The sequence below is a fragment of the Lactuca serriola genome, chromosome 7 (assembly GCF_051521515.1).
Source record: "Lactuca serriola cultivar US96UC23 chromosome 7, Lser_US96UC23_V15, whole genome shotgun sequence".
In the NCBI taxonomy this organism is placed as follows: Eukaryota; Viridiplantae; Streptophyta; class Magnoliopsida; order Asterales; family Asteraceae; genus Lactuca; species Lactuca serriola.
In genome coordinates, this window is record NC_136414.1 from 24,369,977 (window position 1) to 24,384,850 (window position 14,874).

General features: G+C 33.8%; 3 protein-coding genes across 3 annotated transcripts; 2 read left to right on the forward strand and 1 right to left on the reverse strand.

Moving 5' to 3' along the window:
• The first annotated feature begins 2,149 nt into the window (after positions 1 to 2,149).
• On the forward strand, positions 2,150 to 3,641 carry LOC145061453 (GLABROUS1 enhancer-binding protein-like). The gene has a single exon (XM_079008930.1). It carries the CDS (start codon positions 2,315 to 2,317, stop codon positions 3,434 to 3,436), a length of 1,122 nt encoding a protein of 373 aa, XP_078865056.1. The 5' UTR covers positions 2,150 to 2,314; the 3' UTR covers positions 3,437 to 3,641.
• A 109-nt stretch (positions 3,642 to 3,750) lies between these two features.
• On the reverse strand, positions 3,751 to 5,137 carry LOC145061454 (protein DESIGUAL 2-like). Its single transcript, XM_079008931.1, has 3 exons — positions 4,974 to 5,137; positions 4,259 to 4,464; positions 3,751 to 4,175 (listed from the first exon to the last, which is right to left on the reverse strand). The coding sequence occupies exons 1-3, from the start codon at positions 5,094 to 5,096 to the stop codon at positions 3,896 to 3,898; spliced, it is 609 nt and encodes a 202-aa protein (XP_078865057.1). The 5' UTR covers positions 5,097 to 5,137; the 3' UTR covers positions 3,751 to 3,895.
• Positions 5,138 to 10,538: 5,401 nt separating this feature from the next.
• Positions 10,539 to 13,380, forward strand: HSA32 (Aldolase-type TIM barrel family protein). Its single transcript, XM_079010705.1, has 5 exons — positions 10,539 to 10,804; positions 11,644 to 11,835; positions 11,938 to 12,148; positions 12,599 to 12,822; positions 13,106 to 13,380. The coding sequence occupies exons 1-5, from the start codon at positions 10,679 to 10,681 to the stop codon at positions 13,214 to 13,216; spliced, it is 864 nt and encodes a 287-aa protein (XP_078866831.1). The 5' UTR covers positions 10,539 to 10,678; the 3' UTR covers positions 13,217 to 13,380.
• Positions 13,381 to 14,874: the final 1,494 nt, after the last annotated feature.

A 14,874-nucleotide genomic window follows, 5' to 3' on the forward strand; every position in this document is an offset into this window, starting at 1 on the left:
GATCAAGCAAGTGAAAATGAAACTACAGATGCTACTATTGATGAAATTGTACAAGAGGATGTCCATTGTCATGAAACCTTAGATGAAATGTTTCAGGAGCCGCCTCCCCAGAAAATGCAGTCGAACCTCCAATCATTGTTTACAATGATGATGTATTGATGTTGGAGGAATGTGGTTATGAACCTCATGAGATTGCATAAGCTTTGGAAAAGGGTAAATGTGATGCCTAAACCTGTGTTACCAGTGGAAATGATATGCCAAACTCTATTTTTAATTTCTTGTAGCTGCCTCATTTGTGTTTTAATTCTTAAATTCATCATACGATATAGGATGTAAATGTTAATGAGATTGAAGATCACTTGGAAGCAGACTTAGAAGAGGATGTTAATGAGATTGAAGATAACTTGGAAATGGTATGACAACCTTTACTTAAATTTTTTATAATTAATGTGATTTAAATAGGGTAATTAACTGCATCATGTCTTACAGGGTGTAGATGTTAATGAGATTGAAGATCACTTGGAAGTAGAAGGGGATGTCATACCTGACCTTGTGCCACCAGTGCAAGGGGAAGCTGCTATACAAGATTTAGATGCTAATGCTTAGGTTAGTGAAGCCGATGAGGAAATTGATGGGGAGAATGACTTCATTGAAGATACACAAGTTTTTGGGAGGCCTAGGAACATAAAGATTTCTAAGAGAATTGTGAAGATCAAGTTGAAAAAAGCAGTTTATGATAAGGATGGAAGGGGTTCTAGTATTGAGAAACCGGTTAATTTGGAGTAGGACTATTTAAGAGGGGGGGTATCATGGGTACTATGTATTTTGCTTACCCTTTTTGTTAACATTGCATCAGGTTTTGGTAACAACCATCCAATTGTATATCAGCATCTAGTAGTTCAGTTAGTTCTTTTTGAACATTGGTAGTTAATGGCCATATGAAATTTTTTTGGGCGATTGGATGTTTGCCTCTTATTGTAATACCCCATTTTATGTTATTAAGATTGCAAGTATTTAAAGTACGTGCCTTTGCTTGTCATTTCACTTATTTACAATCATAAGTTAATTGTCATTCTAGTTAATGTCCTTTACTTGTTTACACAAGTTTTAGTACATTACCATAACTACACTGTAATGAATCACTATAATGCAATACCAAATCACATGGGTCATAAATAGCATCGGATTACCATCAAGATAATTTTACATAAACATTACATTCCGAAATCAACAATTAACCAACTGGTTCTTACATCAAACCAAAATAACAAACCTACAACATCCTTACAACAACTACTTTTACTGTAATGCCTTAACCTTACCAAAATACAAAAAATTACAATTGTCCTAACCTAGGGGAATACATTAAAATACAATGCCAATTATAAGAATTACTCCAATGATCACCAAAACAAACTTTAACAACATGATCACCTGCAGTACACCATTGGCAACAATTTCGTTATAGGGTTCCCTTTCATTAGCATAAAACTCCAACTCGTATGTGTCAAACCATTTGAAATATTTACACCCTTTTTTGGTACCTTGCAAACAAAATCTTCATTTAATAACTTTTAAAAGATAACAAAATGGGAAAACAAAATCCCTTAATTTTACCTTATAGTTAGGGCATGCCTTGAACTTTCTTCCTGAGTTTTTATCGTTTCTTGAAACTGAGTATTGCAGTTGATCACCACAATCACACTTGGTGCGATAAATCGGTTTGATGATAGAAGATGTTGAAGATGAAGTCATGGAGAAGAAGACGTGATGTGTGAGGAACAACACTGAACCAAGAGCGAATGAGAGGTTTTGGGGCAAATAACGATTTTGGGTATGTAAAAAGTTAGGGTTACTTGCTAAACCGATTACACTGACTAGCATTGACTTTTCATACACAATCAACATAATTAACGGCAAATAAGTAACAAAAAAAGAACATTGGGGTTAAATCAAAACGAAGATGTATAAATAATGGTTTTTAAGGTGTTAACTCTTATTAAATAAACAAATACGAACGGACTTCCCACCTAATGATTCATATACGATTCGTTGAACGTTAAGTTTGTTTACGGCCTTGAAAGATTGAAAGAGTAAATTGTTTCAAAATTGGTACTCCAAATCCGGCAATTACATTCCTTATGACCGATTCCGAAACACGAGCCAAACGCCAAGGAGTCTCGATAAGCATCGTGTTTTGCGTACGACTGAATTTCTTGTTTAGCTTCAATACATCACCAGTCCCTACCTCTCTCATTCCTCCACTAAGAAACCCTAGATTTATCGCAACAAACTCAGCTCTTTCTTACCAACAATGGCCGGATCGGAGAGTGAACCAGCGAATTCATCATCCGGTGAAGAAGAAGAAGTTTCGTCTGAAGGGTCGGAATCAGAATCGGAGCCCGACAAGACGTCAACACCTCCACCTTCTTCCAAGAAAACGCAACTCACCCACAATTCATCTTCTGACGAATCGGGCTCAGAGTCTGAATCCGACACCGATAAGCCTCCCGAGAAGCCAACAATACCCGACCCGAGTATCAAACCCATAGCCTCAAAGCCCATGGAAGATGACCAATCGAAAAAACCCAGATCCAAGATTCCTACCACTCGCTATTCACCACCTCCTCTTAAATCATCCACCGGAAAACGGCCTGCGGCAGAGGGTGAACCTCAGGATTTGAAGAGGGTAAAGAAGAAGACGGTGGTCGCGGTGGCGGCACCGGATGCGGGTAATGGTGGTGAAAAGAAACAACTTTTTCAAAGACTCTGGAGTGAAGACAACGAAATTGAGCTAATCGAAGGTATGATTAATTACGTTAATGAAAAGGGTAAAGATCCCGTTGCAGATGTCAACGATTTTCATGACTTCGTGAAGAAATCACTTCATGTCGATGTCAACAACAAACAAGTGATTGCCAAAGTTAGAAGACTGAGGAAGAAGTACGAAAACAACGTAGCTAGAGCTGAGAACCAAAGTAAAAAAGTTCGATCTTTTTCGAATCCCCATGAGAAGAAAATGTATGAATTATCAAAAAACTTATGGGGTAATGATAGTAATAAGAATGTAGTCATGAGTTCCACCATCAAGAAAGTCAACGTGACACCCAAACCAAACAAGAATCGTAAGAGTAATGTGAATGGAGGGGGTGAACCTGAACCTGAACCTGAACTTGAGGTGACCCCTAAAGAGGTTCAACCGAAAGTGGTGCAGCCCCTGCGGTCGGACCATGGTTCAATGGGGTTCATGTTTACAGATGAGGCGATTATGAACAAGGGGTTAGAGCTGCTTTCAGCTCCTAAAAAGTTAGAAATGGAAGAAAAATGGAAGAATCTTAAGGTTCAAGAACTTAAGCATTTCTTGAAGAAGGTGGAGCTTTTGAAAGAGCAAGGGGAGATCGTGTTGAATGCTATGGTGAAATCTGGTGATAATTAAACTACATTGTTGTTATGGGTTGTATTTGTTTAGGAGCTCTGCAAAAAAAAGAGTTAGGCTTTGTTATGTGTGTAATATGTTTGTTTTGGTATCTTTAGGATGCTAGTTTGGTAAAGTTAACTTGTTGTTATAGTATCGTATATGGTTTCTTTAATTAATATGTATCTTTAAGATGAACAAATCAATTGAGCTTGTATTGTAGCAATTTTTAACTTTGTTTCTATAATAGAGCTTGATAATTTTCTTTATATAATAGTGTGATTGTGATGCGTCGTAAATGTCTTATATTTTTTAAAATGTTGTAATCCTGTAGATTCTTCAAACTGCTGTGTCTTAATAAGAAAAAGTTTGAAACTACAATGGTGTAACAGAAAATTCCGAAAGTAAGATGCAATAAAACACAAATAAATAGAATCACATTGCTATTTCTTACATGTAGCACTAAAAAATATCCAAGATTCAAACAGGTGCCGAGGGTGCATGCATAGGTCCAGGCGGGATCATCATTGGTCCAGGGGGGTGGTTCATCATGGTGGGTCCATGTGGGTTCAACTTCTTTTCTTCTTTTTCAACAGCAGTGGCAGAAATGTAATAAGAAACAGCAAACAATCCATGAATGATGCACGCAATGCCTCCAATTGACAAATAACGATGGTTTGAAACTCCACATGATTTTCTTGAACTTGAGTTAGCCATGACTCCAGCAATTAGCATCCCGAACCCAATGATTAATGTAATCCTGGTACAAAGGTTGATGCGTAATGTACAAGTTTTTAATGCAAAATGGGTAAGTGAGAAATGAGTATGTGAAAAAAAGTGTACCATGATAAGATGAGTGAAGCCATGGCGAATTGTTTGTTTGAGGTGGCTCGGTCTAGCTCTGGTTTGGACAATACGATGTGGCATCCACCAAATAAGTTTGCAATGGCGTGAGCAAACGCCAAAAGAACTGCGGCTGCAAACCCTAGTTTGAATGCTTGATAACTTGGATCTCGACACTCTAAGATCCACACTCTTAGATTTTCCACCTACAAGAACACACATGTTTAAAATACAACATGTGAGCCCGTAATCATAAGTTTTTGCCATAGGGTGTTGCATAGTTGGTTTTGAGGTGGTAGACATGCACAATGGTTTGAGTTTCAGAGAAACAGTGTGATGCACAATGGTTCGAGTTTTAGAGAAACAGTGTGAAATTTGTAATTTCCAATGTGAATTGGGCTCATTGTGGGTCGTGTACATTTATGTCAGCCACCTATCGGACCGTTGTGCACTTGATTTGCGTCTTACATGATTTTTTTTTCTGGGATGGAGCTTTCGTAGCTTCCTATTTTTTAGGTTGTGTTTTGTAATATGGGACGAGACAAGTTTTCTAGTTTTTTTTTTTTTAATGACAATTAGGAGAGATTTTACGGATTTTGCATGAACGAGAGATATAGATTGAATCTTTGTCCTAACTTTTTGGGTGTAACAAAAATTGCAATTTTGTGTCTCATTGACATCAGTTTTAGTCCAATTGACCGCTCAAAGAACGTACCTTGTTTTGGGCTATCTCAGCTTGAATACCAAGAATCCCTGCAGTGAGATCCATGGCTATGATCAATAGACAAACGAATGGTACAATGTATTGACCCACATTATATTGACCGTTTATTGCCATTTTTTGTTGTTTTTGATCTAGAAAAGATGAAAGATAGACAAAACAGATTGTGGGGTTTTATGGGCATGGCTTAGAACTTAGAAGATGAAGGAAAAGGAGAATAAAGTGAATGAGTGAACGAGGTTGAAGTGCATATGGATATGTTGTAAGATTAGCTTTGATTCCTTCCATGGTTAACAAGAAAAGAAGGGTATCTTTTCACTCATGCTAAATGTAGCATCTTGGTCAAATGATGGCACAAAACGCTTTAACTAATTGAGCCAATATTAAAATGTATGCAAGTTAAACCCTTAATATTTAGTAAATATGGCAACAAAAAAAGAGCATTATTCAAGTTATATTTTATCAAATTGTAAAGTGGGAAAAACTAAGCAATTTTGTTAAAATTAAAACTCGAGTTGAAAGTCGAATGCACAAAGTGTATTCAATTTCCTACGATTTTTTAGATCTTGTTATTTTTAGAAAAAAGAAAAAATCATTTTAATCTATAATTCATCGTTTAATGTAAGATAAATATTTCTTTATAAAATTAAAATAATAACATAAAAGCATTGGTGGGACAATGAGGTTCGCGTATTCGACCATAACAATTTATTTTTATATTAGTTCAGATATCCATGTGTTATACGGATTTATTAAAAATCAAGTTAAAAATATGAAGGTATAAACACTTAGAACATTTAAAAGTTTGAATTTATAAAGAATTTGTAAGAAAAAATTTTAACTATTAAAATTGAAATGTTCATTTCTTTTTTAAATTTAAATAAATAAACAAAACAAATATTAGGCTTTAATTTAGAAATTTTAAAACTAAAAAGAAAGTTGCATTAATTAAATTGATATACATTTATTATTATATTTATTACAATTATTATATTTAAATATTTTGTGAAATTTAATAAAATAGAAAAAACCATAAAATGACATGTGACAAAATGAATGAGAGTGTGATATTTGACAAAAAGATTTTAATTTATTATAATAGATTTTTAGCCGATCGTATTGATTTGTAATTTGTTTAATGTCTATCATTATCTTTTTTTGGTTTCTTATAAAGCTGTACAATGTATTATTAAAATTCTAATATTTATTTATCTCATTAGTGTGAGATCATCGGTCTTTGGGTTGGTACTTGGTACTAGATGAGGGGTTGGGAAGGTTCACCACCTCTTTGAACCTGCTCGTCTCACTTTCTCTTTCATGTACGCACTTAGAGGGTGTTTGACATTTCTTTTTAATCATCTTTTGGACTTTTAACTTTTCCAAAAAGTTAAAAATTACTAAAAGTTGTTTGACAATTTAAAAATATCTTTTAAAACCAACTTTTAGTAAGAAGGAAAAATTGGCTGGAGAAAAGATAGGAATTCCTATCTTTTTGTGACTTTTAGTTTTTATCACTTAAAAGTTATAAAAGTCAAACCAAACACATTTTAAACACCATCTTTTCCACAAAGTTCTTTTACAAAAAGTCCTTTTACAAAAAGGACTTTTATGCTCAAAAAGCCATCCCAAACACACCCTTAGCTTGTAACATATGCTTCAGTTCTTTATGTTGGATGTGGGTTGAAAAAGATAAATTAATTATGTTGGGGTTGTGAGGGATGTAAATGATAAGAGAAAAAAAAAAGATGATATGACGTTTATGTAGCAAGAGAGTTGGAAGGGTTGATGGAGATGCCTACATCTACCATAAGATAGTGTTTGGTGCGTGGAACTAAACTAGACCAAACAAGATTAAACCGGACGGTATGATTGGATTGAACAACTCGTCTTTATTGTTTTTGGCAAGACTATGACATAACGAAACTCAATGTTAAGACTTGAGATTACTAAATTATCTTTTTGATAGTTACCATGTTTTTTTCGAAATTATTTTTATATTATTTAACCATAAAAGGATAACAATACGAAAACTACATACAAACACTTTATTAATTTTTAACCACTTTAAGTTATCATATTATTTTGGTGACATGACCATGAGTAAAAATTAACAAAATATATTTTGACTTTTTGACGGATTAGATCTTTCCTCATATTCCTACAATATAGTTAGAGCCGACAAAAATTGACTCAATCTATCAATCCAACCCGGACCCGACTCAAAGTTAGTAGGTTAAGTTGAGATTTGCAACTAATTTAAGTTAAATGAGTCAACTCATCTAACTCATTAATTAAATAGGTTGGGTTGGTTGAAAATTGTCCGTCAATTTTCAACTCACCAACCCATTTAATTTTAATATATATTAATTTAATAATTTTTTAAAATATTTTCATGTATTATTCTAAGTATTAATTTAAAAATTATAATTTTGTATTATTATATATTTTTAAAAAAGATGCAATCTTAATTCCTAAATTTTTTCTTCACACCGACAATATTAGTAACTCTTCAATATCACTTCGAAATTAAATATTTTTTATTGTTATTTGAATATTTATTTGTATTTGTATTTGTGAATTGTGATTGTGTTTGTCATACGTTGAAAATTTTATTTAAGTTTGGAAGTAATTTAAATGGTGTTATATTTCTTTAATTTATTTAATTTTTTTTATTGTAATAGGGTTAACCCATGTTTATCCTATTTATTTAATAGGTTGGATTAGAAACTACACAAACGGGTCAAACCGATGACAACCTATTTATCTAAAAGGTTGGGTTAGGTTGGAAATATTAACTCACTTAAATAAACAGGTGGAATTTGGTTAAAATCTTCAACCCAATTAATTAATGAGTTGAACCCGAACCCAACCAAAATCGATTAATTGTCAGCTCTAAACATAGTAATTAAATATTTAATTGTTTAATCTTTTTGTAAATCAAACTATGGAAAGATATGACATCGACAACAAATTAACAAAATTAAATTTGGTTCATCGTGGACAGGTTTACCGCTTCTTCGACCGGTTATGATCTTGTACCGATTTTTTTTGTGTACCTCTACATCTATTGCCCTCGTAGCCAACTCCATTTATATCAAACCCATATAGCCACCAGCGCTATTGGCACACTGCCATCGTTGTATCATCTAGTGTTCTTATCATCGTGTCGTCGCAGAGGAGGACCGTTGATGGAGATGATCTGGGTTCGATCTGAACTTGCTTATCCGATCTTGCATGATGGACTTGTAACCTGATGACCTGGTTTCAATGAGGATAAAAGGAAATAAGGGAAATGGAAGAGGGAGGGTGGGTTGGTTTGTGGTGGGTGAGGGTTTGATAGCAACACCAGAGATGTCTCCTAAAGTCGTCGGAGTCGCGATAATAGTAGTGGAGGCGACTGAAGAAGAAATGGTGGGAGAGAGACGACGTGCTTAGGGTTTAAGGAATGTTTATTTAATATCTTTTATATAAGACAATAAATAATTATTTTTATAATAAACAAATCAATAAATTGAAAATAAATAGAAAATAAATCAAAAAAGAAATAAATAAAGGTAAAATTGTATTTTTTTTTATGTTTTGAAGATGAAGCATGTAAGTTTTAAAATAATGAGGGACGATCCGAGTTGATTTTTAAAAATAAAAACTGAGGTGACATTTGGTTTGTAGAATGTTTTTGAAAGAATTAGAATATGTTAAGGAATTGGAATCTACTAGGAATTGCAATCAAATTCCATATTTTGTTTGGTTGGTATGAATGAAATTTGAATCTAATTCCATATTATGTTTGGTTGGTAGAAAATAGAACTGAAATAATATGAAATGACAAAATTGCCCTTTTTTGCTTAATATTACTTATTTTTATAACTTATATGTAAAATTATATTATATAAATTATAAATTAGTAAATGACGGTGATAGTGACAGTGATGTTTACGGTGACAATAGTGGTGATGATGGCGACAGGGGTGATGGTGGGTAGTGGCGGAGGTGATGATGGTGGTAGCGATACTAATTGTGATGGTGATTGAGATGGTAGCGGTCATGAGTAGTGGTGGAGGTGGAAATGATGGTAGTAACGGTGGTGTTGATGAAGGTGTTGGTGGTGGTAGCGGAGGTGATTATGGTGGCGGTGGTGGTGACAGTGATGGTATGGTCATGGTAGCGAGTGGTGGTGGAGGTGGAAGGTAGTGTGGTGGTATAGGTGGTGACGGTGGTGGTTATGGGTGGTTTTGGCAGTGGTGGGTGGTGGTAGAGGTGATATGTATCGGGTGTTGACGGCGGTGATATGTGGTGGTGGAGGTTGTAGCGGAAGGTGGGTAGCGATGGTGGTGGACGTGGCGGTGCTAGTGGGTGGAGGGTGGTGGTAGCTGACTTACCAGTGGTGGTAATGGTGGGTAGCGGTGGAGGTGATAATGGGTGGCGGTGGAGGTGGTATGTAGCGGTGGTGGTGGTGGCGGCAACAGAGGGGTTTCAGATGTAGTGTTAAAAGTAAAATGGGTAATATGATAATATTCAACATTCTCACTTGAAAGGAATTTTAATTCATTCATTTTTGGATGAAATTTAGTTTCCTTCGTTGGAAGGAAAAATTGACTCATTTAGGAATCTAATTCCTTTTGAAAGGTTGAACCAAACAAAGAAAAATTATGAAATTAGATTCCAATTCCTTCTGATTCCAGTAAACCAAACGACACGTGAACACCTGAAAGACAATTCTTATAATTTATTCTAAAAACTAGGTGTGAGACCTATGTATTACATGAGTTTATTTGAAAAAAATTAAATATGAAATTTTAACAATTTGAAAAATTTGAATTTATAAGAAAAATGAGAATTTTTTTGAATTATTAAAATTAATGAGGCTTTAATGTATTGAATATATTACATATATAAACTCTTTCTAATAAATATCTTACATATATATTACCTTACATATTAAATGTTGAATTTTAATTTAATAAAATGAAAAATACAATAAAATGACAAGTGGAAAATAGAAAAATTAAAAATTCTTGAAAATATCATGTGTCCAAATAAATGAAAAGGGGATATGAAATATATATATATATATATATATATATATATATATATATATATATATATATATATATATATATATATATAAATCCATGTTTTGAAAACCGGACCAGACCGGCCGGTTCGACCGGTTCAACCGGGAACCGGTCCCGGATCCGGTTCTTAAAGACCAAAAAACCGGTAATCGTTTGAACCGGTAAAAACCGGTCCGGTTGAACCGGTAAAACCGGAAATTTTAAAAAATATTTATTTTTTTTCATTTTTTGTATTTTTTATATAATTAAATATAATTATGACATCATCCGGTTTTTTCGGTTTTTGAGACCGGTCCGACCGGTTGAACCACCTGAACCATCGAACCAGTAAAACGACCGATTCGGTCTCCGGTCCGGTTTTCAAAACCTTGATAAAAATAATAATAATGAGGATAGGACCCGTAGCCGTGATAGTGAAAACTGAAAAGTATTTTTGACGTGGCAATTGACACGTAAAGAAACACGAGGAAGATCAATATCTTGATCATAGCTTCCGACACTTTCTAGAATCTGCTTCCCAGCTTATCTACATGCTTCTACTTTTTACCATTCCCCCCATCCTTCCACCGGAAAATTCTCACAAATTCAGCTCCGGAAGCTCGGCCACTGATAAACTAATCAACTATGGCGACTTACAGATGGAAGAGCTTCGTCGAGGACCAAGACCGCCCTGAAAAACCTCGGAGATTCGGTGTAACGGAGATCCGTGGCCCAAATCACAACTCTCTCTTCTCTCACAATTTGCTTCAGGTCTCTCTCTCTCTCTCTCTCTCACACACACACACACACACATCATTCATCAGTGTACTGCGTTCTAATGTTGTTTTGCTGAATTATTGTTCCTTCAACTTATTTCAACTCCTACACAGAATAATCCCCCTCTGAATAATCAGATCGCATTATGCATAGTAAGATCGATTATCTGCATTTTAACGTTGATTTGGTGATTAATTGATATTTAAACTAATTATAACTCATACATAGGATTTTTTTTCTTCTACGGATGATAAGCTCATGTTATGCAATTTGTATTCAGATCCATTAATTGCATTACAATTCTGATTTGGTGATTAGTTGCTGCTTCAGCTAATTATAGCTTCTACTTTTGGTCCTCTGAGCATCATCAGCTGTATTCTGCAATCGGTTGTGAAAATGATTGTGATATTCAATAGGTTGAGTTCCTTGAAGCAAGTGAGAAGCAAAATTATTAAAATATAATTCCTTCAACTAAATAGAGTTTCTATCCAGGAGAATTCGTTCCTATGTGCATTATTATGTAAATTGTAGTGTGAAGCAAAATTATTTTTGATATTCAATAGGTTGAGTTCCTTGAAGCAAGTGATATGTCCTTTAACATAGGTTTACTAAATCTGTAACAAAGGAAAATATGACCTTACAAGTTACAATGCAATTCCTTCAACTAAACATAGCTTTTACATAAGAGAACTTGGTCCTCTGTGCATCATAGCAAGAATCAAACTTCATGAGGATATTCAATATAGCTGCAAACCAATTTAGGTTATGTGGAAATACAATTCTTGATTGCACATTTTGGTAATAATGGTTTACTGATTTTCTAATTGGGCCAGGATATGTTGGAGTCTGTGGGGCAGTTTGTTGATGGTTTGAAGTTTACAGGAGGCTCTGAAAGTTTGATGCCAAAATCCTTCATTAAAGAAGCAACAAAATTAGCCCATGAACATGATATATATGTTAGTACAGGTGATTGGGCCGAATATCTGCTTCAAAAAGGTCCATCTTCTTTCAAAGAGTATATAGAGGTAATTAGCTATTGTCACAACTCACAAAAGGTCAAATCACATTTCACTTATTTTTTGACTTCCAGTTCTACCCTAATAAATTGTATTGTATGACCATAATAGGAATGTAAGCAGCTGGGATTTGATACAGTTGAGCTAAATATGGGTTCACTTGAACTTCCTGAAGAAACTTTGTTGAGATACATAAGGTTAATTAAGAGTGAGGGGCTTAAAGCTAAGCCTCAGTTTGCTGTTAAGTTCAATAAGGCTGACATTCCTCCAACCCGTGCAAGAGCTTATGGTGCTTATGTTGTTCCAACACCTCGAACATCTGGTAATTAAGACTCCACTTTCTTTCCTTTTTGACATGAGCATTTGAAGGACTAAAAGCATTGTGAGGGCAAAATGGTCAATTTTTATGCTTTTTGGGTCCTTCCAATAACTGTGTTTGATTCGGTGACTAAAAGCATTTTGAAACAATGAAACATGGATCAAAAGGGGAAGAAGATTCCTTTTTGGACCAAATCCAAAAAATGAGTGAAAACATTACAAGGGTAAAATCGTCATTTTATATTTTAACTTTAGGATTTCAGCAAAAAAAAATTGTAGTTTTTGTAGCTTCGACAAGACACAATATGACGACCTTGTACTGCAATTGGCATGCGTCAAATCAGACTAGGACTAGACTGATGCCAATAAGACAAAAATTACAGTATAATGTCATGATGTTTTGTCGTGTCTTGTGTAACAAATGCATGATACCAACTATCTGTATAATGAACAGAACGTGTGGAGGATGTGGACTTTTTGATCAGAAGAGCTGAGAGATGCTTGGAAGCAGGAGCAGACATGATAACAATCGATGCAGAAGACGTCTGTAGATACCCTGATTCTGTTAGAGCAGACATCATAGCAAAGGTGATTGGGCGTCTAGGACTCGAAAAGGCCATGTTTGAAACATCAAATCCCAAAACCTCCGAATGGTTCATTAAGCAATACGGCCCAAATGTATGTTCATACCCTTCATACTGCATTTGTATTTGTTACACAGTACATGACTTGACTGACCGGACAATCTTTCTATGACTATTTTCAGTCTTTTGCATGGTCCCACATTGTTTTTCCAATAAAATTGCATTTTTTTTTATCCCATTGACAACAGTTTCAGTCCCATTACAAGACTCTGTTATGTCATGTAAACATCAGTCCTAATTTCTGTCGTGTCTTGTTATGTACTTATGTAAGTAACAGTTTTTTTCTATTCCTTTTCACATGGATTGATGGGAGACAGGTTAACCTTTTTGTTGATCATTCTCAAGTGCTGGATTTGGAGTGTATTCGAGGACGTAACTTTGGAAAGAATCACAAATCAGTTCTTGATTCTTCGTTTTTTCTAAGTTGAAATATGGTATACTATATGTGATATATATGTAGTGTGAATGCTTATGAAACGTGTATTTGTTGTTATTCATGTTGTGTGTGTAGGGTGTGATACCGAACATATCTTCCTTAAAAAATGGAAGTTTTTTTTTTAAATAAATCTGTTGAAATTATGTCATTTAAAAAGAGATATATAGTTTTTTTAACATATTAAAATTTTATATATCAAATTTGAAAAGGACATAAAACATTTGAAGGTCTAATGTGATTTGATTTGTATTAAATACTTACCCGTTTTGATCGTTTATTCGATATTTTCATTTTTGCCACAAATTCAGTATTTTCTTATATATCTTGTTTTTTTTTTTAATTATTATTTCTAGAAAGTTCGTCGTGGGACCCATAAGTTGGGCCTAACCATTGATTTTGAGATTGAAGCCCATAATAAAGACATAAACACCATTTCATTGATGTAATTTGGATTATAGTATTTATTTTTATTGATAGTCTCAATTAATTGGGTTTGTCTTGATTTGGGTCTTGAATGGTGAATAGACTTTTCATGAACCAGAAACTGCTTTAAATCAAGATTCTGAAAATGAAAACGGAGTACTGAAAGTGTCTGTCGGCTGTATTATTGAAAGTGCCTTATTCGAAAAGCAAACACGAGTCGTTGTCTATTTAACATGTTGTGGGCCCTGTCGATAGGACATGGTGATAGTGGAGAGTTTGACTGATGATCAAGGAATATTAGTTTGGTTTTAATTCTCTAAAACTTGATCATGATACTTGATTTTTTACTACTCAAAAGAACTAACGTGTCATATAAGTATTTCTTAGAAACTTGATTGATTTTTGTAGATATGTGTATAAAATATACTCAATTGATATTCTCTAAAAGAATTTTCATACATATGTGTGAAATACATGTGAGTCATTGACTTACTCATAGAATTAGTATTTATAAGAAAAAAACTCCAACATATCTAAATACTTAGATTGTGTTTGACGTGCTATAACAAACAAATAAGTTATTTTTTGAGTTTTTTAAGTTGTCATATTTGACAAACAAAAAATTAGTTTATAAGCTAGTTTTTTAAAAAACTATTTAGACTAGTTTTGTAAGAGTGTTTTAAAAAAAAAAAATTATAAGCTAGCTTTTTAAAAAATTATCTAGACTAGCTTTGTAGGAGTATTTTAAAAATATACCCCTTAATTAATTATATAAAACATATATTTTTTTAAATGTTTTTTATGTCATTTTATATATTTTAGCTAACTTCTCAGCTTGTTTTACCAAACATCATTTTTATTGGTTGACTTTTCATACAACAGCTAGTTTTTCAACTATCAACTAGTATGTCAAACAATAACTTTAAATGGTGCTTTTTATTTTCAAGAACTTTCTGACCTTTTGTGTTTGCGTCATACTTACATTGCATATACGTTTTCTCTTACAGACTATTTGTTTTTTAGAAGATCGTAGACTTAAAAACTAAAAAGATTTGAATGCCTTCTTTAAGCATACTTTTTTCTGATAAATAAAAAGCTAGAATTTTATTAATATCCATATTTACTTTAAATTTTACTTTTTTGTCCTTACGAACGGTAAACTACATATACGTCCATCTAAAACAATAAAGTTCTAATATATATCCAAATTGATTTTTTTAATAGGAT

What these genes read in the sequence shown, in the direction of transcription:
- LOC145061453 (XM_079008930.1), top strand. Translation starts at nt 2,315, where the DNA reads ATGGCCGGATCGGAGAGTGAACCAGCGAATTCATCATCCGGTGAAGAA.
- LOC145061454 (XM_079008931.1), bottom strand. Translation starts at nt 5,096, where the DNA reads ATGGCAATAAACGGTCAATATAATGTGGGTCAATACATTGTACCATTC. An exon ending in CTGAGATAGCCCAAAACAAG is followed by an intron (nt 4,465 to 4,973) that starts GTACGTTCTTTG and finishes GTGTTCTTGTAG; the next exon opens with GTGGAAAATCTAAGAGTGTG. An exon ending in GCTTCACTCATCTTATCATG is followed by an intron (nt 4,176 to 4,258) that starts GTACACTTTTTT and finishes CCTTTGTACCAG; the next exon opens with GATTACATTAATCATTGGGT.
- HSA32 (XM_079010705.1), top strand. Translation starts at nt 10,679, where the DNA reads ATGGCGACTTACAGATGGAAGAGCTTCGTCGAGGACCAAGACCGCCCT. An exon ending in TCCAACACCTCGAACATCTG is followed by an intron (nt 12,149 to 12,598) that starts GTAATTAAGACT and finishes TATAATGAACAG; the next exon opens with AACGTGTGGAGGATGTGGAC. An exon ending in TTAAGCAATACGGCCCAAAT is followed by an intron (nt 12,823 to 13,105) that starts GTATGTTCATAC and finishes GATGGGAGACAG; the next exon opens with GTTAACCTTTTTGTTGATCA.